Source organism: Sphaerodactylus townsendi, linkage group LG05 (assembly GCF_021028975.2).
Source record: "Sphaerodactylus townsendi isolate TG3544 linkage group LG05, MPM_Stown_v2.3, whole genome shotgun sequence".
Lineage (NCBI taxonomy): Eukaryota > Metazoa > Chordata > Lepidosauria > Squamata > Sphaerodactylidae > Sphaerodactylus > Sphaerodactylus townsendi.
The window spans coordinates 29385543-29413118 of record NC_059429.1 but is presented as its reverse complement, the minus strand read 5'-3'; the positions used below and the strand labels follow the sequence as shown (position 1 = coordinate 29413118).

General features: G+C 43.3%; 1 protein-coding gene across 1 annotated transcript in view; it reads right to left on the bottom strand.

Moving 5' to 3' along the window:
- LOC125433118 (regulator of G-protein signaling 21-like) overlaps positions 1-18524 on the bottom strand; it is a 33422-nt gene extending 14898 nt beyond the window's left edge. Inside the window, exons 1-2 of the mRNA XM_048497497.1 lie at positions 18379-18524; positions 6325-6395 (exon numbers count right to left, since the gene is read on the bottom strand). Of these exons, the coding sequence (XP_048353454.1) occupies positions 6325-6335 (11 nt within the window). The 5' untranslated portion in view covers positions 6336-6395; positions 18379-18524. The remainder of the gene's footprint in view (positions 1-6324; positions 6396-18378) is intronic.
- Positions 18525-27576: the final 9052 nt, after the last annotated feature.

Genomic DNA, 27576 nt, shown 5'->3' with positions numbered 1-27576 from the left:
AAACATTTTAAAGTCATAATCTTTTCTTGCTGTGTGTTACCCAAGCTTCTCTGCAGTCCCCAGACATCCTCCTCCGTGCCTCCTCTGAGTTTACTCCATTCCGTCTTGTCTGTTTATTTTATCAGGTTTTTAAAAACATTATTGGGGGTGTATGTGTAAATCTATGAAGCCTTGATTACACGATGTGCAGATAATTGCAGGACGAAGCATTGAATCCACAAGAAATTTTTTTAAAAGGAGGAATCACAAAACGGTGGCCAGGAAGTGCAGAAAAATTGGCGGCAGTGGGAGGGAGGGGGTATCAAAAACATTTTGCAAATGTTTTGCAAATGTTTTCAGTGACTTGTGTGGAAAGGACCACAGTAGAGTTGTCTGTCTACTCACCATTGGTGAAACCTGGAGCTGAAACATGTGCTGTGGTTGCTGAGAGGATGTACAGACAAGCCTCCATGTGACCAACCCTTCTCCCCTGACCTGTTAGATGTGCTATAATTGAATCTACAATTACAATGTATCACTAGGCTACAGAGATCAATTCACTTTAAGGAACTGGCAGCTTCAGAGGGTGTTCTCTGTGGCATCACATCACATTTTGCTATGCTCCCTCCTGTCTCCAAATCCTAGTCTCCATAGGTACCACCCCAAAATCTCCAGGAAGTTCTCAAACCAGAGTTGGCAACCCTAGTTGGATTCTAATTGGATAGGTGGCCATGTTGTCAGGGCAACCAGACTGAAGACACAGCAGCCAATGTAGTAGAGATTAGAGTGTTGTGCTAGATCTGAGTTAAGATTTCCAGATTTGAAAACTAGCTTATCTCACTGGGTTGGTAAGAGGATAAAATAGGGAAGGTGCAACTGCAGCTATGCGCTTATTGATAGAAGGATGGAATGCAAATGTAGGTTTTAGATAGGTGAGCAGAGAGAAGCAAAACAAAGAAGGCATACAGGTCCATCCAACCAAAGTGGACTTCAGTTACTGAAGTAACTCTGCATACGATTGCAGTTAAGTGCCATTTCAGCAAAGCTAATAAGCTGCCACAGCAAAAGATAAGGCACCAAAGTCCTTGACCCAAGAGACTCTTGGGGCTCTATAGCCACATTGTGTCTCTGTAGGAACATACTCTATGTTCCTCAAGCCATGAATGGATTTCAGTCAACATTTGATTTTTGTGGCCTGTGTATACAACCATAGCTTCCCACTGGTGGCTTCAATGATTGCAGCAGAGCAATAGCCCATTTCTGTTTCTGGTGTTCCTGTCCTGCATTCTGTGAGAGCATGCTACTTGGGATCATCTTGGTATGTGTGATCATGATTTTGCCTGAATTGGGCCCCATGTATATATTCTGAAGGGAAAAACATGTTTACATATACCAAATCCATAATGTACTCATGTTGCTTTGTTCAGACAAAATGGCCATTGTGCATAGTATGGTGAATGTTGCAGTTACTTCTGTGGTATTCACAGGAACAATTTCAATTAATATGTGAAAGAGATGAAATTCAAGGCAGAAAAAAACATACTTGTGCTTGTAATATCTGATGGTAATACTTCTTGATGGTAGTACAGAATATTACAAGAAACACAAGGGTGCAGCTCAAAATGGTAGCCTTATCTTTTTACAACATCTAGTTCAAGTTATACTGTGCCATGACATCATTGCACTGTATATTTCCCTGGTGCTCCAACAGCAGCTAATAAGGAAACCACGAGAAGAGAAATGCACTCAATGACAAGATGTGGACTCAGTTGTACTAGTCATTATGCAGAGAAAACTGTGAGGTAAGTGTTGGCTTAAGCTAGTTTTAATAAGCATTGCCATCTGAGGGTGGAGCTTTGTTGCGGCGAGTTCTCTATCCACAAACCACACTACACTCCTTTGGGCTGGGGTAAATCATTGGCCATAGCCATATTTATTAATAGAAAAGACAGAAGTGTGAGGTGCAGCATGGGTCTTGATCGTCTCAGCATCACAGCGGAGCTCCAGTGGGCAGATGCCTCATGCTGGAGCTTCGCTTCACTGTGGGGCTCTGCCGGGTGGACGCTCCTGGCAAGAGATGCTCCCCAGATGCCCTGCTCGGAGATGCCAGCGTTTCTTGCCATTGTCTGCCATCCCTAGGGGAGGGATAGCTCCCTAGCTCCCCCCCCCCTTCGGCCCTTCTGAATCAATATCCATGCGCGAAAACTGCTGATGGTGATGACAAGTTAGCATGCATTAACAACCATTGTAAGTAGGGAGAGGTGAGTGGGAAAATCATTAGCCAGCCAAAGCACATGCCCAGGACAAAGAAGGTGTTGGCCCTTTAAAGGCTTGGGTTCCCTCCTCCCCTCTGACTTGGCCAGCGGGCTTTCAACTCGTCATCCACCCATAACAACAATGGCCACCCCCTCGCTTCTGCCCTTACTGAGGCTAGAATCAAACTCTCCCCCTTCCCACCCCTAGCGGCAATCATGGCCCGTGGTGATTCACAGCCTTCCTTTCATGGTAGGTTTGCACTATTTGGAAACTCTCAAGGTGACACAAAAAGAGAAAGGCTTCTGTCTGAAGGTTGAGATCAAGCATTTCAGAGGGCCTTTGGCCAAGCAGAGTTGGAAGCATAAGAAAACAAAAGAATGTGCATGAAGTAGTACTGAGGAAGGAATTGACTAATAGTGGTCTGTTTGCCAGTTTAAGACCTGGGGGACCTAATTCAATTCATAAGCTCATTGGGTAAACTTGGGCTAATCACTCTCACTTTCAGCTGGGAGACAGGTCTCTGCTACAGTGGGAGACCTCTTGACAGTTCACCCACTTGCTTTAAAGCCAGGTGGCGGTGGAATGGGAGGCACACCAATAGCAGATGATGACACTTCTGACAAGTGACATCACAATGATGGGGTTTGACCAAAACTCTGGTTTAACAAAAGAGTACTGGCAAATCCTAGAGCATCATGACGTTACTTACAGTTTTTCTGATGGAGTGACATTGCACACTACATGACACTAGTGTGCCAGCCCCTGCCCCCCAATCCTCAATTGGGTTGCCACCTGTGGCTGGGAATCCTACTTTCATCCTAAGCCACCTCCCAAACTTGTTGTGAGGATACACTGGTGGAGGGGATGCTGCTTTAAGCAACTCAGAAGAACAGTGGGATAAAATAAAATACAAAAAAAGTAAAAATAGGAATAGCCTTTAAGGGCAGCACTTAGCTTAATGAAAGGTTATTGTTCAAAGTGCAGTGATACAACTCTAAAGAAATGCTCTTTGTGATTTTTAATCTTTAATGCTAATGTGTGAATTTTACAGACTGCTGCCATTCTAATATTAATGCAATTTTCTTCCATATTAAAACTTCCAGGAGGTATGAACTGTAATATCCTGAACAATGAATAACCTCCTTATGTTCACAACTACCATCATCATAAAGGGCCATTACATTTTACAGCTACCATCAACATGAAACTCCTGTTGAGTTGATCAACTAAAGTGCTAGTTGCAAGATGTTTAGTTTTACAGGGGGGACTTTAGGGCCAAAACAGATATGATGACATCTTCATACCTGCCATGAGAATGCTTCTGTGGCAGAACGGGCTTGTTTTACCTGGCAGCCCCTATTTCACCCCAATCCTCTACCTGGCATTGCCACCTTTTCCTGGAAAGGGATTGCTTTCTCTCTCTGGTTAAACCACTGCCACCACCTGACCATCTGAGGAACTGCCCACTGGGAAGGGTCAGGACTCTCCAACTTCTTTTCCAACTCTGAGACCTAGCCTCAGTTTCCCCTGGTTCCTTTCTCCTGGGTTCCACAGGGCAGATTGGAGGCCCTGGAGAAACAGTTGCTTGCCAACTTCCTGCCTTCCTCCTGGTAATCTTGTATAGCACAATGTTGGAGGCCTAGATGATACAGAGAACTGTTCCCCACATCTAAGTATTTATTAAAAATAAAATGGTTACAAGTATGTTTTATCAATGCACCAGATTGAGCAAGGGTTTCTAAAACAAAGGAGATATAAATGCTGTGGGAACGGGGCAGAATGTCTATAAATTGTATTTGATCAAGAAATATGGAAGTTGTCTGAACCAAAGATCCTAAGAATCAAAATGGGTGCTTCTGTATAAGTGACTAGAAGCAAAAGCGTACCTGTGAATACTGTCAAACCTCTGAGGAGTCATTGGAGCACATTTTATTAGTTTGTCCAAAATTTAACGATTTTAGACCAAACCTGTTTTTAGGGGATCCCTTACTGGACCATCCAAGCCTTTTTAATCTTAAATTGAACTATCTTCTGAATACAGAGAATCCCAAGCAACTGGACATAGTGGCCAAATTCTTGCTCACTATTACGAAATGATTTCCTGGTTTCCTCTTTCGCTCTGATGTATGCATTTTTGAAACAGGAGTACCTGTTTTATCTCGTAAAACTGTATTTGGATTAGTTCTGCTATGTTTTAAGGCCTAATAAAGGTCTTTGAACTTGAACTTGAAGTGACTAGAAGACTGCATGTTTGCAGCAGGTCAAAGGAATGTTAGAAGCTTGTCAGTGACTATGCAGGCAAGCAAAGATAACATCTTTAAGATCTTGTCACTAAAGGCCAACCTGACAGCAGACATATGCATTTTATAACTTTGTTTTGTTAGAATAGCTATAGAATGTGATTAGTTAAATTAAAAAGTGTTTTTCTATATAGTTAAATGAACACAGAAATGATAATGAGAGATTCACATTTATTAGTATTTCACTGTAATTCTATTGTGTTGGAATCAATAATTGTATAATCTTTTAAATGTTTTAACATTTCAAACTGGGGAATTGAAGGAAAGTTTTATGATCCTAAAGAATGCTGCATACCCTGAAGAGATATATCTCTCTCTAGGAGCAAACTTAGAAAACTTAGAAAACAGGTTTTACTTGGAGGCAGAAGCTAGTTTTATTGCTGCCCTTTGCATATGGGTAGAGGGGCATGAGCTAAGGAATGTGACAGAATAGAGGTTGTCTAGATGTGACGACGAGACAGATCTATCCAATGGGATTTTAAGGTTCATGCTTATATCACGTGAAAGAGGTATGGATCATGTACGTGAAACTTAAGGGGATGAACTGTGTGACGTCTGTATTTCTGTATCTATAAAACACTCCTGAAAGCCAGTTCCTTCCTATGCTGGGCATGTCTCTTTTGAGAGCCACCCGGAAGGGTTAAACCTTCTGTAACTTTCTAAATTCTGTGTCTATAAAATTGGTTCTTTTGTATGAAGTGGGGGTGCCTCTTACTGAAGGGGACACCCTGGTCAGATACTTATGCTGTCCAGTAAACTTATCTTCTGTTTCAAAACTGTTTCTTGGGTGTTTTCTAATTTAGTCTTAAACTAATTCAGCTGTGTAGGACCAGAGACGCGGTCCTGGCCCCACAATGCAAATCCTCTATCCCTTTCTCTAAACATACCCTAGCAGTTGTTAAAATACGGTAGGCTCTTACGCTTAGAAGGTTACAATTCTCACAGAGTTCCTATTACCTGGAAGATTAGGTCAGCTCCCTAGGCGAGCACATGGGCCAAAAATGGCTGCTCTTTCCAGAGCCCAGGCAAGAGCTCTGCTCCCTTCAGTAGCCCAGCAGAAAGACACTCCTCACCCCTCTGTTCCCAGCAGTTTTATCAGTTCCCAGGCCCCATTGCTCTCTCAAGGCCAGTCTCTCAGAGTTATATTTCCCCCTAGGTCAGATGGCTCTTCCTGATGTCCCTCTGGCATTTTCAAGTCCTTCAAATCAGCTGGGAAAAGGGGGGGAGCCATTTCTTCACAGTCTCTACCATTTTAAAGCCTACAATGGGAAATTCTATGAGGGCTTAAAGCATTCGTGTTCCCCTCCACCCTACCCCATCATGCCTTTTCAAGTATCAAAATAGCCACCCCGTGTTCCTGATTGGACCCTCACAGCTATTTTAAATTGTTCGTTTTGGACTTTAAAATGGTGATGGTATCTGCATGACAGAAAATGCCATCACATCCAGTTTGGCCCTTAGACTTCTTGGATCTTAAATGTACAGTGTATTGTTCTATCTCTATTCAGTTTTGTAACTGACCACCATGTCATTTGAGTAAAGTATCACATATTTAACAGATACATAATTGAAGACAACAATAATCAGTTTTACTGCTGGTGAATGTATGGCAAATGAACTAACGTAACTTAGGGAGCAAGTCACAAATGTTTGAATACATTACAGTGATCTGTCCTGATCTCTTTTTCCCACCTTTTCTGAAGGTAAGGAATTTCAGATTAGCTAAGCTAATAAGAAGCTAACTATTGTACAGTTTCTTTTTTAAAGTAGCCATAAACAAGCAACTCACTTCACCGGCATGTTTCGTTTCGCTGTCTGCCGCAGGTCACACTGGATTTCTCTTACCGATTGATCTTCAGGCTGAAGGTAACAGGAGAGCAGGAACAGTTACCATTAGCAGGTAAAGAGCTAAATAATAGCAGATTTCAGACTGACATTCTGTATTTAAAATGCTTTCAAAAGATTTTATTGTTCTGAAACAAGGTTTATATCACCACAGTTGTCAATTCAATTCAACGTCTCCTCTCCTATGTTTTAGTCTAGTAATAATTGTTAAAGCCCACTGGACTCAAGTTGAGAGAGAGGAAGAAAAATTTAATGGGATAACCTTCCTGTTCATAAGTGGTAATTTATTAGGATGTAAATTGTGGGGGACACTTAGGAAGTTGGTGGAGAATTGAAGATGGCTACAACAAAATAGTGATTTGTATCCAACTATTCATCTCTGCAGAAAAGGGAACATCAATTTCTGTTGATTCCCACTGCACACCCATGCTTTGCTCCATACTTAGGTCCTTAGGATCTACTGACTTTCAGGAACAATAACTTGAGGGACTGCAGCAGGATAGGAGAACAGGAAGTTCCCATTCTGCAAAGTCTGTAGATGGATCTCTGGTGAGCTCTGTAGTGGCCTTGGTAAGTGCTGATGTGGCCAACATGGTGGATTTGCCCCTCAGCCGGGGTAAGTGCCTGATTTCTTTTCCCCACCCCCCCAGATTGCAGTGTTGGATTATCTCTGAAGATGCTAGCTATAGATGTGGGTAAAACATTAAAAGCTAAAACCACCAGACTATAGCCACACATCCCAGAAACCCCATCACATCCAGTATCTTAGATTTGCTTGCAATGCCAGCAGTAAGTTGTGATATTGCATCTACTGGTCCCTGGCCCTAAAAAAGTTCGCCTAGCTTCAACCAGAGTCAGGGCTTTTTCAGCCCTGGCTCCAACTGGTAGAATACACTGTCTAGCAAGACCAAAGCCCTGCGGGATCTTATGCAGTTCCACAAGGTCTGCAAGGCAGAGTTATTCTACCAGGCATAGGGTTGAGAAGGCTATGGCACCATCTGGCCTCCCACTTCTCTCTCCACCTTAAGTGAGTTGTTAACCTTCACAGGATTGGTCATATTTTTTGCCATCCTAAGACATAATTGTCTAAGGATGGAACACGTGGCAATGACTGACATCCAAGCAATTAGGATGTTGTGGCTTTTCTGGGTGGTACGGTATTTTCTCCTGATCTGTGGCATCTGTGATCGCCTGCATCTGTGGCTGCCACATGGAACATGGCAATACAACCCAGAAAACCCACAGCATCATAGTGATTCAGGCTGTGAAAGCCTTCAACAATCCCAAGCAATTGCTGAGGTTCTCAGCACAGCATGCAAGATCACCCCACCCCCTCCTCTCCTGTCTCAGCCTTTTCAGGATGGGACATCAGAGGCAGGGGAAGATCACCTCCCCACTGTTCCTGCTCAGCCATTTTGGGCTGGGACAGCAGAGGGAGGAGGAGTTGTGGGGGAGGAAGGAGAGCCCTATCTCAGCAACCAGGATTGGGTTCTCCATCCCCCCCACCTCACTTTCCAAGGCCTACACGCCCTGGGAAGGGAGCTGGGGGAGCAATCCTGGGTGCTGGATGGAACGTGCTCAGTCCAGCACCCAGGATGGTCTCCTTTTCTTATTTTAGATGACATGTTTTCAAAGTTTCAAAGACTTGGTATGAGAATTGGCATGGATTCTCATATTGAGTCTGTGAAACTTCGAAGGTATGTTCTCTAAAATAAACAAGGGGAAATTATGTATTGCCTTGCTGCTGCACCTGCCAACAACAGCTGTCTGGAGCCCACTGTATTGTTTACCACAGCAGGCTTTATTGCTATTCTTGGATACATTGGCAATGTAAATTACTGGAATGTTTTTAATGTTTAATTGGCTTTACATTTTTAGATATATATATACACATACACATTGGCATATATATACATTGGCATCAAAAATATAATCCATTATAATAATTAAAAGGAGACACAGTTGATTAACATTAAAAAGCAAAATAAAATAGCTTAGAAAACAAAGACAAAAACATATATAACATATTTTACAGGACCTACAATTAACATTTGTTCCTGACAACATGAAGGATTATAGTGCCCTGTAGGAAACTAGCTACCCTCATACAGATTTGTGGAAGGGCTATTTAATGAAAAAGGATGTCAAAGCTATAACAGAAGAGTTGGCTCTCAATGCAAGAACAGAGGTTAAGATATATCGTGCCCCAGGCTTCAGCCTGGAGGCGACGTTGCAGGGGGGAGGAATGAATGAAAGCCTCCTCCCCGCCCTCCTCCCCGCCGGCCGGGTACCAGCACGTGACAGGGGCCAAACCAGCCTTTAAAAGGCTGCGTCGGCGGGCGCCGGGCCTCTTTTCGAGGCCGGCAGGTTAAAAGGGAGACTGCTTTGGTGGAGTTTTTTCCTTTGTGGCCTCGTAGAGAGCGGCGATCGGCTTGCCGAGACTCTTAGGATTGTTCCGGGCAAATTCTCCTGGGGTGATCTCCCTCCCTCACCCTCTCCCCATCCCAGTGGTCTGAGCACTTTTAGGGCGGCCAGAGCGGGCGTTTGTTGGCCGTGCGACTGCGGCATCGGCCATTTGGCTGGGGTGGCGGTTCGTTGTCCAGTCGATCGTTGGACCGCTCGGCTGCCGGGGCGAAATATATGCTGTTAGCTGCCCTAAACCAAAAGGGAAGGGACAGCAGATTAAATCTAATAATTTTTTTTAAAAATGAAATAAAGGTCAAATCAACCAGCAAGCTTCAATAGCAAAGTTATTTGAACCTGGGCCCACCATTTCCTAGTCAAACTCTCTCATCACTACTGGCTGTGTATCAGAGAGAAAGATGTAAAAGAAGAAAAGATCCAAAACAATATTAAACTGCACATTCAGTGAACTCCCCAATGTTCAGACATAAAAATAACAGAAATCTGTACTGTTCTCCCTCTGCTGTTTATATTATTATTTAATGCATTGTTTTAATGAAAACTGATTTTAGCCATCACCTGAAATTTTGATTTGGTTGTATATTTATGGTTTCTTGCTTTATGATTGTATACCTATATGTTGGAAGCTCCTCTGAACCTGTAAGGGGAAGGGCAGCATACAGACTGAATAAAATAAAAACATGAATATATGAATTCATAATGGGCTGGTTACTTTTCAGAAACAAGATCAAATAATTCAGAATTCCAAAATCTTGGGGAGGGGGGAAACAGATGAGGAGAATGTCAGGATCATTTCTCCTGATCCCTAATTGGCACAACACTGAATCATATGGTTAGATCTCATGTTGCGCTATGGCATCTGAGAAGTTATTGCCATCATTCCAGCCAACATCCTCTAGGAAAGAAATGTAGTGCCAATTATTCTTTTTGAGATGTTACATCCTTTTCTTCTCACTGGCAACCTATGCTGGAATTGTACCTCTAATTCTAGCACCAGAGAACCAGAAGCCTCTCAGCCCACCCTCCTTAAAAATCTGAGAAACCGTGGACAGCTCTAAAAGCTTCAGAAGCGGCTAAGCCCCCTTTTCAAAATAATCTGTGTTGGCCTTAAACCATACACAGTCTGCACCCAAATATATGAGAAAGAGAGTCAGAGAGAGGGAGGAGGAGGAGGGACATTCTAGGCACACTCTTCAACATTTATTAATATAGGATTTTTTTGTCTGGGTACTTCTAAATGGCCCAAATCTAATTTTTTAACAGACTGGGAATGGGTTTCTCTTAATTTGTCAATTATGGCTGGAATAGTTCTCTTCGTCTGCATTATAAAGGAGTCTGGAAGCTATCAAGTCACAGCACTCCACCGAATCAGGCTGTAACAACTGTTCTCATTTAATTTGACATCCTCTGACTCCTTCAGCTCTTGGTTATTTTTATTCATATCATTGTGTTGCCTGAGGTGGCCTTTTTTGCAAGCTGGTCTTGAAAAAATTCTTACACTTCATTCCTTGTCTCGTATTTGCAAGAGCAGAAAAGTTCCAATAGGAGAAATCAGACGTTTATCATGTCCGCTGTCCTGTTTCCAACAGTGGCCAACCTGATGCTTCTTGGAGCCTTCCAAGAAGGCTCCAAGAAGGTAAGCAGGGCACAAAAGCAACATCTGTTCTGCTGTTTGACCCATAGCAAGTGCCATTTCTAGTGACTGATCGTATAATTTAGAGATATTCTCTTATGTTTTGCAGCGTTAGGGAACTTTGAGGATTTGCCCTAAAATCACATGACCTTTGTTCTAGAACAAGGCTTAGAGATAGCAGTACAAGACATTTTCTTAGCTCTTTATATTAAATTTATGTCATTCCTCATTCTGGTAGTCTTCATCTGTGGACCTTGAAAGATTACATCATTCATTGCCTGTGCATATGGAAGTTCTTGGCTAATATCTTGCCTCCATCAATTTGTCCAGTTTCTTTTTAAAGCCTCTTAGCCAGTGGTCGTTACTATGCTTTGTAGAATCAGATTCTGCAGATCATCCCCATTGTTATTGTGGTATCAGAACATCTTCCCCCATTATTGTTTATAGTTAGCCCCCCATGGCATTTTTATGAGGGTCTCCTAATCCTTAGCAGAAGTTTTTTGGGATGTTCAGTGAACTGTTGGGGGAAGGGGAATGCAGGGAATAGTTTCTTCTTGTAGATCCTTTCTTGTCATTTATGGTAGCATTCAACCCAGTGTAAACAACAAAACTCCATTTGATCTGTGTGTGTGTCAAGTTGCAGCTGACTTATGGTAACCCATAGTTTTCATGGCATCAGTCAGACAGGGTTTTCTATTGTCTTCCTCTGCATATGGCCCTGCTATTCTTGGTCTCTCATCCAAGAACTAACCAGGGCCAACCTTGCTTGTTTTCTGAGATCTGACAAGCTCAGACTAGCCTGGGCCATCTAGGGTTGATTCCCCACTCACAATTAGATGTGTGCTCGTCACTCCAAATATCCAGGTTTCCTGCAGAACTCCCCACTTCACCAGCACCGAACACACATTCATCCCATTTCTGGCGCTCCCCCTCCCCTCAGCACATGTTACTTTAGAACCTGGAAGAAAGTAGACCTTTTTGAAAAATGCATGGGCAATCTGGAACTGTGGGGAAGTTGGGGGGGGGGTGAATCCAGACTCAAACTACCCAGATTCAAACAGATTCAAACTACTTGCGAGTGATGTGGAACTTCCCATCCAATCAGGACGCAGTGGGTTGTGCGCGATGCACGTGCAGCCCTTTTTTATTTTGCAGACTGGAGAACCATGTGGATATGAAGCAACATGGGGGCAGATTTGACTGATTGACTGAGTAGAAGGCTATACAAAGCAGTACTATACATCGTATCCATGTGGATCCAAGTACATGGACGTGCGCGGAAGTAGGGCTTTGTTTTAATCGCCCATTTCTTTGTCTTTGCGTAGAGTCGTTCTGCACATGCTCGTGCAGACGTGGATCTGTCAGTTTGAAAGTAAAAAAAAATCCCGCCCCAGCACAACACAGCAGCCAATCAAGATAGCCCCGAGTGGATTGTGCGTTTGATCCACTGACAGTGGGTACTCCTGCGTGGCTGCTGCGTTTCTGGGAACAAGGGGGCAGAAGCTGCAGTGGAGACCATGTTCAAAAGGTCCCGAATCTTACCAAACCGGTTTGTATCTACTTTTGTTTTTGAAGTGGGGAATTGACTTAGGTTGGGGCCCATCTCATCTATAAATCTAAGGTTGGATAAAAAGGAGAAGGGTAATGGAGAAGAAAGTTAACCCAGAACCAAACTATCAGTTCTTCCACAAAGCCCCAGACACCTGCCAGATAAAAACAATGAAAGTTTCAGGGATCTCTTTCTTATTTTTTTTAAATCACTTGTTTCTAGCACAAGACACTACAGTGTATGGACTATAACCCAGAAGCAAATTATTAAATGAAAATAATATAAATTATGACAAAGTAAAATTAATATGATGCTAGGCTTAGTGTTTCAAATCAGAGTAACTCCAGTATATATATATATAGACAGCCCGAGGGGTTTCCCCCCCCCAATATATCTTACCAGTTATTGATAAAAATAACCCAATGATGATCTCACAAGCAGGGACATAATCAACATTGATAATATTTGTCAAGGATTGTCAACACTCATGTTAGCATATTAATAGTCACAAAAATTTCAGACCTTCACTGTAATATAGAATACATCTTGGTCCTCCACCTTCAAGCAGTCCTATCTTTTTCTTGGTTACAGTACAGTAGGTGGAGGAAGAACAGCTTTTCAGGCTTGTTGACATTTGTGGAGCTTGTATTAGAATCTACCATGGGACAGCTGTGTTCATTGTCTTAGTGCCAAAATACATATTACAAATCGCTTGAGTTCACTAGGGGACTAGCAGCCATACTGCAGCTGCAAGTTTCTAGGGGCAACTACATGTAGAAACTGTGCAGGGGCCTGATTCTGATCAGGAGGATCTCCAGCCTTCCCCTCTTGTATTGTTTTCCTGAGCCAAGACAATGCATTATTTACCTTATCAGGGGGTTGAATGATACCCCTTTTGTCATATCACCTCAGGAAAACAATGTAGCAGGAAGGCGGGAGCCAATTAGAATTGCCATGGTATTTCAAAATGGAGTTGTCACTGGGATCTTGCAACTGCAGCATAGTTGCTTGTCCCCATGGCAAACATGTGTAACGTGTAACATGTAGCAATGTACACAGAAAGAGTTGCCTCAAGCTAGACCTCAGTCTCTCAGATGCAGCAGCATTGCCTGAAAAGTGCCAGCATACTGAGGCAAGGAAATGCTACAACTGGGGAAGGGGAGAGCTCTCCATGGCATCAGGGGCACTGTTATATGGCACAATGTAGAGTTAATTAACTCCTACAGCAGAAAGTCTTATTTGTTTGATAGCAACATCTGTCGCACAATATTGGAACAGCCTATGCTGACAGGTCCCATGTATGTATGAGAATGACATCGTTTCTGTATATTATTTATCTGCACTTGTTCATTAGAAGGACATACATTTCTCTAATATTATATACTATCCCCAGGTGCTGACAGTAACAATGGCAAAATACTAACTGTGCTTCAGAGGCAGTTGTTTTATTATTAGGAGGGAGCACCACATTCTTTAGACATCTAACTATTTATTTAGGGCCAGACTCTGATTTTTAAGGTTGTAACTCCTGAGGAATTTGGGTCAATTTAAGTCCTCCTTGTTTCTAGAAATATCTTAATTTTTACATTTATATCAGTAAGAATATTTTGGAAATAAAAAGTATGGTATGTATGAGGGATGTAGGGAGAGTATTTTTCAGAGGGGTTCATACTTGCATGGTCATAACTCTTGACTTAAATGTCAAGAGATGACTTGAATATATGAATAACCCATGGCAAAATAATCAAACAGAACCTGTGACCCTGGAGCAGGATGATAATGAATAACCCATGTTTTGCCACCCCAATAATAGCCAGTACATATGGTAGGTTGTTTTCAGATAAACAGATGTATGCTCTTGTATTTCTTTAAATAAAAATGAGGCATTGTACATCAGACACTACTAACCAGGAGTCTACCTATAAAGGCAACCCTCAATAGGATAGCAAGGCTCAATTAAGTATGAGTCAACTGAGGTGGGCAACAGTTTTGCATCAGTTCAATTATTAATTATTATTTATTGCATCAGTTCAATCTTGTTAGAGTTGTTGTTGTTGCTGCAGCTGAATTGTATAAATACCTGAAAGGAGATCCAAGGTTAGGGATGATTGTCACCTATTGTACAAAACTGGTTTACAGTAGATGGAAACTAACCTATCTCAATTTTTTAAAAAGCTCATCGGCACCACTGTAACACATTTATTTGAATTAAATTCCATTTGTTGCAAAAGAAGCTACTATTAAGAAATATATACTGCATTCTGTTATGTTTACATTGAAGGATTTCAATGTGATTTATATGGTCATTCTAAGCAAAAGTTCACTGACCTCAATTGACTTGGAAGGATGAAGCTCTGCATATGACTGAACTGTTAATTTATTTTCTTTTCCTTCTCAATCAACTGTAAATCTACATATTTTATAGTCCATGTGGCAAGAATGCCACTAGTCTATCACCCAGATTCACACTGGTGCATGAATGCTGCTCATGAAGTACACTGCATGATCTATGAACTTTTTCACTGAGATCTTGGACCATGATTACTTTGATTGGGACTGTTTTTAAGGTGCTATAACATAATATAGCAGATGTAATAGACCAGAAGAGCTTGATCTCACCAGTGCTTGGAAACTAAGTAGGGTTGATTCATGGAGGGGAGACTGGAGCAGCTAGGCAAAGGAAGATAGTGGCAAACCACCTCTGTTCATCCCTTGCCTTGAAAACCCTATGAGGTGGACCTTCATGGGTTCACCGTGAGTCTGGGGTGACTTGACGGCTCATTTTATCTTACAAAAATAATATCTGAGTGGCATTTTCCTTTTAATGGGTCATTCACACTTAAACACTTGAAATGACAGTGATCAACAGTTGGACAGGCATGTGTGAGAGCATACAGTAAGAGACCACTTGGTATGTGCTTGCGTTAGGCTAAGGGTTAAAGTGAGTAATGACAGTATCCTAGACAAGCTTTTCTTTTCCTCCCTCCTGTGTGGATTGGTGACTAGGGGTGGACATGCAGCAAAGGGTGCACATGCATCTTCAAGGTGTGGGTTTTGACCTTTAAGGCTTTACGCGGCCTGGGACCCTCGTACCTGAGAGACCGCATTACCCCATATGTCCCTACTCGGCCTCTGCGTTTAGCAGAGGCCAATCTGCTGGTGGTTCCTGGCCCCTCAGTGATGCGGCTGGCCTCCACACGGGCCAGGACCTTTACGGCCCTGGCCCCAGCCTGGTGGAACACTCTCCCTCCAGCTGTCCGGGCCCTGCGGGACCTTGGTGAATTCCGCAGGGCCTGTAAGACTGAGTTGTTCCGCCGGACCTTTGGAGTGTCCAGTCGCTGAGGTGCGCCCCCTCCTTTGCTTTGCTCCTTGGGCTTTTGCTCTCTATTTTATAATTTATTTGTATATTTATTGTTATTTTAAGAAGAGTCTGGCCGCTCCCTCCTTTTTGGGGCGGTTTAAGGAATTGGGTTACGGGACGCCATCATCATCATTGTTGTTACTGTTTTAGTCCGCTGCTTAAATGGTTTTAATGGTTTTAATGGATTTTAGTGTATTTGGTCACCATTGTGACCCTTGTTATATATTGTGTATATAATGTTGTACACCACCCAGAGCCCCCCGGGGATTGGGCGGTTTATAAATAAATAAATAAATGAATGAATGAATGAATGAATGAATGAATGAATGAATGAATGAATGAATGAATGAATGAATGAATGAATGAATGAATAAATAAATAAATAAATAAAAGCTGAACCAACTTCAATTCCCCAAAATACTTTATTGGTATTTTTCAGGGCAGGGATTTTTATCCCTCAAAAAATGTCAACAATTTAAAACCAAAAAGTGGATCCTGAATAATGCCTTTTTTTGGGCATTATTCAGGCCACTTTCACCTATTGTCATTTTTTTGTAAAAGGGCGAGGGGGAATCCTCTCTACTCCCTCTCATCTGCATTTACCTGCTGGCTGCCTGGGTCTCAGAGATGGAAGGCAGTGCCGCCAACACCTCCAATGTCCACATGGGCTTGGAGGCTGCAGGTGGCACACAGATGAATCCTGGGCTTAGCCCAGTTGAGTCCAGTGTTCAGCTCTGTGTTGCCACCTCTGAAGTTTTCATGGGCTTGGGGGTGCCAAGTGGTACAGAGCTGAATGCTATGCTAACCTTGGCTTGGCTAAGCCCAGCATTCAGCTCTGCACTGCTGCCTTCTTATTCCACATGGGTCTCAGAGGCAGCAAGAAGCCCAGTGTTCAGCTCTGCACCATCTGCCGCCTTTGATACCCATGTAGAGTTTGGAGGTGGTTGGGATTTTTTAGGCTTGAGTTTAAGAGAATTGAAAAAAACCCTGAATGTCTGAAAAAATCCAGACCTTCCTATACCAGTATGAAAATTCAGGTTTTTAAATTTTTTTGAAAATTTCTGGATCTAAAGCTCAAACATGAAAAATACAGAAAAAATGTTGCACATTTATTTATATATTTATATATTTATATATTTATTATCATATTTATATGCCGCCCCATCCCCTGAGGGCTCTGGGTGGTGAACAACAAAATAATATTACATAAACAGTAATAACAGCAATAATTAACATAAATAACATCATTAAAACATAAAATTACAGAGTTCCACATAAACCACTTGGCGTCCAGTATTAAAACTAACAATAAAACCCTCCCAAAGAGGGGGACGGTAACTCTAGATGTCACAGCTCCCAGAATGTTAAAAAGGAAGAGACAAAGAGGGCGCTCACCATCAGCGGCTGGCCTCCCCAAAAGCCCGGTGGAACAACTCGGTCTTACAGGCCCTGCAGAACTCTCCAAGATCCCGCAGGGCCCGGACAGTTGGAGGAAGAGTGTTCCACCAGCCAGGGGCCAGGGGCGTAAAAGCCCTGGCCCAGGTGGAGGCCAGCCGTGTCATTGAGGAGCTGGGAACCACCAGTAAATTGGCCTCTGCCAAACGCAGAGGCCGTGTAGGGACATATGGGGTAAGGCGGTCCCGAAGGTATGAGGGCCCCAGGCCGCACAAAGCCTTAAAAGTTAATACCCATACCTTGTGGATGATTCGGAATTCCACTGGGAGCCAGTGCAGCTGGCGTAGTACAGGTTGAATATGATCACGGTAGGCACCTCCTGTAAGTAAGCGCGCTGCCACATGCTGGACCAGCTTTAACTTCTGGATCAGGCGCAAGGGCAGGCCAGCGTAGAGTGAATTACAATAGTCTAGCCTGGAGGTGACTGTTGCATGGATCACAGTGGCCAGGTCCGCTTGGGAGAGGAAGGGGGCCAGCCATCGGGCCTGACGGAGGTGGAAAAACATCCCTATTGGTGAGTTCCTTTATGTACCTGTAAATCTTTTAAGCATATGCTTAGGGAACTTTTTTCCCCAAGAGACCTATGATATTCTTGAAAAACAAATTCTACTGATGTAGCTGTTTCAGGGCAGTTTATAAACAACACTTCATATTTGTATTTCAAACTTCCAGCTGTGAGAACTATGACTTTTGAAAATTTCAGCAGCATTTCTGCTGTAGAAAATTCTTATGATCAAGATGCTTCAGAATACTTTTTCACAGTGACTTCCACCGGGGTTCAGACTCTCGACAAACACAAATAGAGCTGTAAAAGGGTATTCATAAATGATGCATTATTTCCTGCAAGTGTTAGAAGACAAGGACATCTAGCTTATACTTTTCAGAAACCATATTCTGGAATGTGTTGATCTTGACAATTTGAGTGTAACATCTGATTATTGTAAAACTGGAAATTTTCTTCCCAGTAAGCTAAGCAAATTCAAATGCCATACTGATGTCTACAATTGCAATAGCTTTAAAAGTAACCCTGAAATGCCCATTTCTTGGTAAAATTCACAAATTTCAGTGCGAGATTAATTGAAGTGATCAGTATGCCAGGGTATTAATGATAATGAGATAATGGTAAACCTTCTGGATTTGGAATAGGGGCGAGTTTATACATGATGCAGATTGTAGAAAAACCATATAATACAATGAAATTCATGATCCAGGATCTCAGTAAAAGGGTTTTTAGTCCATGCATTGGTTCTTCATGAGTAGCATTCATGCACAAAATGCAAATCTGTGCCATAGATTGGTGGCATATAAGCACAGTATACAAAGAATGGTAAATAAGCAGACCCTACCTTGTTAACAAGATGATCTTATAAATCTGACTTATTTCTATAAGAAAGACTGGGTTGCTTTTTCAGTTGTAACATCCTCCAAATTCTTTAATTTCTGCAAGTGGGTATGGGATTATCAAAACGTATTTTCATGTGTGTGAGCTGCTATAGAACCAGGGCTGTTTGGTCAATGAATTGCAAAATTAACATAGGAAGCAGTAACATAGTAAACATAGTAAAAATATACTCACCTAAATAAGATCTGCTTTCCAAGCCACTTTCTGGTTGTTGTTCTAATATTGTTTTGATGTTGCTCGGTTTAGGTTGAAATATAAATTTCTTTAACTATGCCAGTTGTTGCTTATTACCAACCTTTATCTTGGGCTCAGTGCTTGACCACTGGGGAATCCATTCCATAGCCAATGTGCTCAAAGTTTTGTATGGACCCACAGAGAACCAAAAGTCAATTGTCTCCAATGTTGGTACAACCTTGGATATCAGAGCAGTGCCCAGAGGGAAAAAAAGAAATAAGGACTCTGCTGAATCTCAACAAGGTGGAGCCCACACCTGTCATGGGACATGCAAATTCATTTTTGTTGGAGTATTATGCAAATTTATATGTTTGCAATTGCCATGCACAGATTAAAAACAAGGACCACTTGGAAAATTATTTTTCCCCTAAGCATCATTTGCTTGTGTTTAAGCCACAGAGTGTTTTTGCATGGAAAATCCTGCTGCTTGGTGCAGCAATACTCAGTATGATGCCGGGCCTCAAAGCCAAAAATTTTATAACCTAATTGACAACTATGCCTTGACATAGTTAAGGTTCTTTTTCATGTATTTAATATATAATAAGCTGTTCATTATATTATAGCTTACTTTCCCCATGCTTTTCATTTTTTTAAAGTTACAATTGGCTTTTGGGGGGAGCCTATTATTTTCAGGGTCACTCCCAGTTGCTTGCAATATGTAATGTGCACAGAAAGTCTTCTCTGGCTTGTGAAAGTTCAGTACAACCCTACAGGACACTGGGGTGCTAAGAACTGGACTGTGTCATATTCGTCCTATCAGAAAGCAAACTTATCTGGGTCTGAAGTTTAGTGCTGTTTGTTTAAGCCTCAGCATATGGTCTCTTCACCTTCCCTTGGATAAAGGTAGAAAAGAAGCTGAGAAGAAATTATCTGGTCATTCTTGGTAACCAGACTTCTTCTACTTTTTATTATAGAAGTTATCTTACTATCATTAGTAAAAGGCATCTTTGTTTGGAGACTCAGATCATTCAATCTCAGAGGTGGAGCTTCCATGGGGCGGCTTGGGGACAAATGCCCTGAGTGGCCACCGTCAGCCATGGGGGGTGGAAAATTGCCCCCCATATGGTCACACCCCTGCCTTGCCGCCACTGCTCTGGGGCTCTAAAAGCCCCATTGCCCCCCTCCCCCCAGCTAACCCTCTCAGGCTCCCCCCCATAAAGAAGCCAGGGTCCATGGAGCTGCACCATGGGCCCTCTCCTGCCTCCCCCCACCCCTGTGAGGATGCTCAGGTTCTGCCACCCCACCGTAACCTACAGCTTCCCACCATCCCCCACCCCACTCATTTTCTAACCTTTCCCCACCCCTGCCCTCACTTTGCCTCCCTCTCCCTCTCCAATACTAACTCCCAACTTTCATCAACTAACCTTCCGACACTTTCTACCCTCCCTCCCTCCCAATACTAATGTTTCCACCTTACCCCCACCCCTAGTCACACCTTCCAGTTCTCCCCACCGAAGCCTTACCTGCTAACGCTCCCCTGCTCCAAGCCTCACCTTGCCACTCTCCCCACATCAATACTAACCTGCCGATCCTCCCCACCTCATACTTCACTACCAACCCTCTCCTGCCCTAGTCACAACTTCCAACCCTCCCACCATCCAAAGCCTTACCTTTTAACCCTCCCCCACCCCAACCCTCCCCCTGCCCTATTGCTGGGGAGATCCTTTCTCTTCCACCCTTTTCTAGGGCCCATTGCATCTCTCCAGCAATGGGCTTTGCTCCTAGTAGATTGCTTGGTTGTGGTAAGGAAGGGTGGTGGAGGAGGCGGTGTGTGTGTGGAAAACTCAGATTCTGTCCTGGAATCCATTCTTCCTAGCTATGCCTCTGTTCAATGTTGTAGCTTTTGGTTCAGCTCCACATTGGGCTGGGGTGTGATACCTCTTGTTTTTGTTACTGTAAAGGTTAGTAAGCTGGTCCAGTACCACTCAAAACTGGTTCAAATCTGATTCACAAGGGACAACTTTCTTAAGATTCCACAGCAATGCTGGTTTGCAGAATGGGTTCAAGCAAATTAATGGGTGCATCTTATTGCTGACATCAGCCATAAACCCATAAATACTGTGGTACATGAATAAAACAAAAATGAAAAAAACTTTAAACATCACAGGGTTGGATCCAACCAGCGTTTTTTTCCGGTAGAAAAGGGCAGAGAGGGTTCCCTCTGACCACAAAAAAAAAAAAAAATAGTCTGAGTTCATGAGGTCTGCAGGCAAAAGCCATGTGGGAATCAAATGTAAAAAGTAGAGGAACTGAACATGATTGTGCAAAAAAGCTAGCTGGATCCACTATACTATATTTGAATTTATACTGCTAAATTACTAGGAATTATTTATATATTTATTTAAAATGCATAGTCTCAAGAAAGGAGGGTCCTTTGGGGCAGCTTGTATTAAACAGTAGCTCATATAATATAGAACAAATCCATAAAAAATCAAAGAACAATGTTAAAAGTGATTATCAGAAGGGTAAAACACACAATATTAAAGCAGCAGCAACAAATAATTGCTTTTAAAAGAGCTAAGTCAAAAGCACACAATACACAGCAACAAAATTACTCAGTTTAAAATGAGTTCAGAAGAAATTAACCAGGACGAACAATCAAACAACAATAATCAGTAAATATTAGCAGTCTAGGATATTAAAATACAATATTCTATGGCTTTGGGCAGTGGTGGGATTCAAGTAATTTTACAACCGGTTCCGGTGGTTGGTTTCAAATAATTTAACTACTGGTTGTTTATAAACACCATTTTAACAACCGGTTCTGCCGAAGTGGTGCGAACTGGCTGAATCCCAACACTGGCTTTGGGGGAAGGTACTCTATAACTGAGGTGCCACTACAGAAAAGGCCAAAGCCTTCATTTTGTCAATAGTACAGAATAAAATGGTGGCACATGAACTGGAACTTGGAAGATAATCAAAGGCCGTTTCCGCACGGCCCATTTATGACGGCCTGGGGGTGCCAAAAAAGGCGCCCCCGGCATCTATTCTACAGGCGCGCGCTGCTGCAGCGCGGCAGCGGCGGAACTGACTCTTCTTCCCTCCCCAGGGCGGCGTCAAGCCGCCATAAAACTAACAACCCTTTAAAGAAGGGTTGTTGTTGGGAAGGGAAAGGCGTCTTCCCTGCTTGGCGCCGAACAGCGCCTCGAAGGAAGGCGGCGCTGTCTCCGTCTCCGCCCTACTCACGGTGTCGCTCCTGAAATTAAGCCCTGCTTGGGGCGTCGCAGCCCAGCCCGCACTGTAGATCACGACCTCCAGGAGTCGGAGGGCAGCGTGAAGCGGGGCTGCGTGCCCGCAGGCGACGACTGCGGCCTGCCCGATAATGGCCAGCGAGGGCGCAGAGGCGGACTCCGTCGCGGACGCTTAGCCTGCGATCTGCCCGGCCTCCCGGCTTCTCCCGTTAAGCATGCTTGCATCGCGAATGGGCTTCAGACTCTCGCCGCCCGCACTCTTGGCGGCGTGGGGGCGCAAGGAGGCCGTGCAGAAACGGCCAAAGTTGTTAAGTAGATGGGCACATTGAAAATTAAATGGGGGAGACCTTTAAGCAGGTGCTTAATTATCCTGTGAAACCAGTGGAACTTCTAAAAATACTTAACTTTGTCTGGCTTGTTCTTATTAGTAGACTCACTGCTGCAAGTTAAGGATGAGCCATACTTACTTCACCTGTGTACATTTAAGTTGGTTTTCAGCTTTTGACTGACCATCAATTTCATTTCATAGTTCACTGTTTTTGCCAATAGATGTCAGCAGCAAGTTACCTTACCTGTCTGCATTAGTGGGAAGCCATCAATGTACCAGAGAACTGTTAAATGGTTATGTCTCTCTGTTTCCTTATCAGACTCTTAAAATTTAGTCAATTGTTCATGGTTCTTGGGGACTGAAGTAATCTTACTTATCAGTGTCTCATTTGTATTGATTTTCTCCCCCACAATAAAATAGTTAGCATTCAGTGAGCCTATTCAGGTGGCCAACTATCCTGTGTTCCCTTCTTATATAGCTTGGACATACATAACGGGGAGGGTGGCTACTAAATGATAAGGAAAAATTGACTACACATGTTTTACTTTGCGTTCTGCATAAGTGCAAACAACCTTACTCCTTTTTGTCTACACTGGTGTACTCTGTAATGCAACCCAAGAAAGTAAATAAGTTTTCAAAGACCATAATTTGGACATACCAGATGCAAGGACATGCCATTTTGAGAATTCAGATCACTTGCGAATTACAGTGCTTCTTTCCTTTTCACCAAATATTCTGTCTTGAATAATTGGAGCAGTAGTGATTGCCTTCCTCTTGCACTCCCTTTCTGTCTGGGAACTGATTCTGATTATCTGTCTGGAGGATTAAAAAAATACTCTTCACTTTTCTGTTCCTATTTGGGGATGCCAAAGACATCAGCAAGATGGAACAGTTCAAAGAGCTACCCAAAGAGATACTGCTTTGCTAAAGAAGGTTCTTTCATCAGCATTTCAGAGCAGAAAGGTTCTGAAATCTGGTAATAGATTCAAAGGCATGAAACTCCACAAGGCTTAATTTATAGCCAAATCTTTCAGAACAGCTAAGGAAATGGATGCTAATTGCAGGTTCTTATGAATTATTCAGATAACTCTAATGAATATTCACAAACAGAGCAATGGATGCCCTAGTAAACTATTGTTACACAAAGCCAGCCATGAACAAGTAGTAAAGAACACATAATAAATGTAGAATCATATTCAATTGTTGATATCTTAGTACCAGCTTAAAAACTAGCACACGAGTATGGTAAGAACCAAGTTTCTTTAGAAAAGAAGTCGTAAGTTGCAGATGAGCATCCCACAAAATTTATTAGCTGTTTTCCTGCTTCATAGTATTCTGAATATGTCTAGGAATAAGATGTTCAAAAAGTTTTTGATAGCTGCTGTGGTTTCTCCAAGCTCTTCATTTTCATTTTTGAAAAAAGACTAAAATCATCCTAGTAAGGTATTTTTGCTGCCTCCGGTTTTCAAAGCACAGGTAACTTAATAGACATATTTAAATGGGTTCAGTAGGTTCAAAATTGTGGTTTGGTGGAGTCTCCTTCTTTGGAGGTTTTAAAGAGAGGCTGAATGGTCATCTGACAGGAGTGATTTGACCGTGTGTTCCTGTATTACAGGGGGTTAGACTTGATGGCCCTTGGGGTCTCTTCCAACTTTATGATTCTTTGATCTGTTTCTTCTGTGGTTACTGGTAGCCTTGCTTGTCTACTATCCAGGCAAAGATTCTTAAACCATGCATTCTGCTCCCTCTAATTGGCAGGAATGTCAGTTTTCCAAGAAGCTGAGAAGTGAAAAGACTTTTTCCCTGACATTGAATTTAATTGTTCCCAAATTGATTGTGATTCTGAGTGAGTAACCAGAACCCAAGTTAGGGAGTCTGCACATGTCTAACATTTGAAAGGGAGCAGATGTGGTAACAGTTGTTATAAAATGAGGTTCTTTCTGTTCCCTCAGTTGAAACAGCAGTATAAGTCTGAAGGCCAGAGGCATATGGGGGGGGGGAATGGCACCTAGAGACAACATTTGCTCTGGGTGCCCCGCACATCCATGCCCACACCTCCATCCATCAGAGCCCCCTGCATCTCCCTGCCAGGGAAGGCAGGACTGGGAGCCCCGGCGGCCAGCTCAGCTTCTCAGAGGCAAGAAGCTGAGCCAGCCACTGGGGCTGCAGTGGCTCCCTCCCAGTCCTTCCCTCTCCCATCTGGGGAAGGCAGGACTGGGCACTCCAGGGCTAGCTCAGCTTCTCATCTTTGGAAGGAGGCGAGAAGCTAAGCCAGCTGCTGGGGCTGCAGGGGCTCCCTCCCAGTCCTTCCCTCCCCAGCTGGGGAAGGCAGGACTGGGAGGCAAGATTCTCCCTACCTCCGCCCATCAGAGGCCCCTCTCCAGGCATGCCAGCAGGGGAGAGGCCTCCTGCGGTGCACAAGGCCTCTTCCCTGCTGGCATGCCTGTCAGGGAGGCAGGGGCTCCAAGTCCTTTCCTCCCCAGCCAGGGAAGGCAGGACTGGGAGCCCTGGTGGCTGGCTCAGCTTTGTGCCTCTGTCGAGAGGCGAGAAGCTAAGCCAACTGCCAGGACTGCAGTGGCTGCCACTCTTTTCCTCCACAGCCAGGGAAGGCAGGACTGGGAGTTCCAGCGGCTGACTCAGCTTTGCGCCCCCAGCTGGAGGTGAGGAGCTGAGGGCTATGCCTGTCAGAACACAAATTTCAAGGGCACAGAGTAATACCTAACACGGCATTCAGAGCCAATGGAGCAACTCTAATTGCAAAGACTGTGGCTTTATCAAAGCTGGAGGATTTACAAGCCTAGCTTTACATAAAAACACAAAGGGGAATGGTGAATTTAATACTCAAAAGTTGGATGCAGGCAGAATGCTTCTGCCACAGCTGGTGTGATCTCCTTTCTCTGTGGGCCACAGCTCTGGCGGCCATCTTGGAATTACCGTATATACTCGAGTATAAGCCGAGGGAGGCTTTTTCAGCATTAAAAAATGTGCTGAAAAAGTCAACTTTTACTCAAGTATATACAGTAGTGAGTTTATTAGTACACAGCAATGATGGTAATGGCATGCAGCTGTGATACAAGATAAGAAAATATTTATAGGATACTTCAGCCAATGGTGGACAGCACAAAGAAGGGGAAGAAAATGTCAGACAGCAAGTGGCAAGAAACAAAAGTGAGAGCTTCAAAATTGCACGGGAGAAATAAAACATTTCCTGATAACTGAACAGCAATCAGGAAATGTTTAGAAAACATTTCAGGGGAAAAGTCTGTTAGTGTAGCGTTTCCAAATAAAACAATTTTGGGCTGAAATAAAATGTTTTGAAAATGTTTTTGGAGAAAAAAACTGCAGAACTCATCCCCAAAAACTTCTATTTCCATCCTCAAGAGGTTTTATTTGTGTTGTGTGAAAATGGTCAGTATGACATCAATTCCTCTTCATTTGTTTCCATTTGTTTCATTAGAAACTATGGCCCTTTTCGCACGGCCGCCGAGCGGGGGTGCATTGGCATAAACAATGCCGATGCACTCACCCAGGACCATTTGCACTGATGGTCCCGGTAGGGGTGCAGGGGAAAGCACAGCCTTCGTACAGGCTGCACCTTCCCCAACCAGCTTACCTGCTCCTGCTGGCTCCCATCGCATTGTGGAGGCCAGGGGACAGACACCCCTGGCCAGAGTGATGACTCTGGAGACGGAGGCCAGGGGGCGTGTCCCCTGACCTCCACAACATGATGGAAGCCAGCAGGAGCAGGTAAATCGGTTGGGGAAGGTGGGAGGGAAATGTTGCCTTCTATCTGCTGCCGTTCGCACGGCAGTGGGTGCAAGGCGCCACTTTTGAAAAACCTCGCTCATGGAGCGAGGTTCAAAAGTGGCGTTTCTGCGCTGCTTGGGCGGTGTGAGCACAGCACTGCTGTGTTGCTGCAGAACCTGATGTGTGAACACTTTCCCATGGATGGCATTTTTGCCTTCCCTGGGGCACTGTATTCTGCCCGTGTGGAAACAGCCTATAGGTGTATCTGTTTCGCTTCCCATCAAATTGTGCTAAAAATCTCAGGGACTGTACCTGATATCTGAGGTACCCAAGCTGCAAAGTTACAGGCCTATGGAATACAGTGTTCTTGTTTTAACATCAGTTCAGCTTCTGGCTCACAAAGTGAGCAAAAGAGGGTGTTTGACCAAGTAAAGTAATGTGGCAGAACAGGCCCAGAATCTTGCACTTGGAATACATGTTGTCACATAATCACAGTAACGCAGAGAAGGAAGACAACATGTTGACAAGCATGGTAAAACTGGTGCTGAAAAGAAGGGAACGGACATCAAATTATCTAAAAATGACACTTCAGCAAAGTGTCTCTCAGACACTTCAGCAAATCATACTGCCATACAGAACAGCTGAACATTTTATTATTTATTACAATATATTTATTTAAGATATTTTAAGGGTGCCTTTCTATACAATTTAGGTCTCCCAGAGTGTTGAACAATAAAAAAAATCTTCAAAACAACTAAAACAAAGCACCTAGAGACATGAAAAGAACGGAGAATGGGAAGCATAGTAGCAAACAGTTGCTAGTAGTAAAGCAATTAACAGGAACTTGTAAATGCAGAGTCTAATGCAGGGGTAGGGAACCTGCGGCTCTCCAGATGTTCAGGAACTACAATTCCCATCAGCCTCTGTCAGCATGGCCAATTGGCCATGCTGGTAGGGGCTGATGGGAATTGTAGTTCCTGAACATCTGGAGAGCCGCAGGTTCCCTACCCCTGGTCTAATGAGAGAAACAAATTTGCATTGCAAGAAAATGATTTTTCTCTGTTAGCATATATAGACTCCAGGCTCTGTTTTCTAAGTCACAGAGGTAGCACAACTGTTGAGAGATTAAGTCATTCTTCTGGAATTGGGTAGGTGACATTTTTCCTGATATGGAGGTAAATGACATCATGGCAAATAACATCCCATTAATCCTTACTTGAAGGGGCAGGACATTTTTTCTCCAGGTTGTTGGCAACCCCTTGGCATAATGTTGGGCACAGGCAGACCTGTTATTATAATCTACATTGGCAGCAACATTTGCTAATTCTTCTGTTTGCACAAAGTGCCTGTCATCTTCATTTGCTGACTCCTTCCTCTTCCTGTTGCCTTGTGTAGCTCTGGAAAGCAGACAGTATAAGCAGCCAGACCCCTCCTCAAACTAAGGAATGCCATAAAGACATGGGGACCAAAGACTGGTATAAGAACAAGACACTGCTCCACATGAAATGGACGCCTCTCAGCAAATTTTGGGATCTATTTTGTGCATCAAGCATGGGCAAGAAGGCAAAAGGTATGCCTGACTGAAAAATGTGTGTGGTCTCTCTCTATTGCTCCTGGAAACACTGGTCATTTTTATTGCTGCTTCCTTGGACATCTCTTCAATACTGGTAACTGTCTCTAAACCCTGAAATGCTATCCAACTTCCTCCCTTTTCCGTAGTCAGCTCTTATAGTATGCCTTGTGGGTGTTTGTTGCTTATAAAATATATTCCTTGTTTTTTGATATTTTATTAATAGAACTCAGTTGTTCAACTGCCTGTTCATTTGAGAGTTTTCACCCAGGATTATCCTCATATACATAGGTCATCGATCC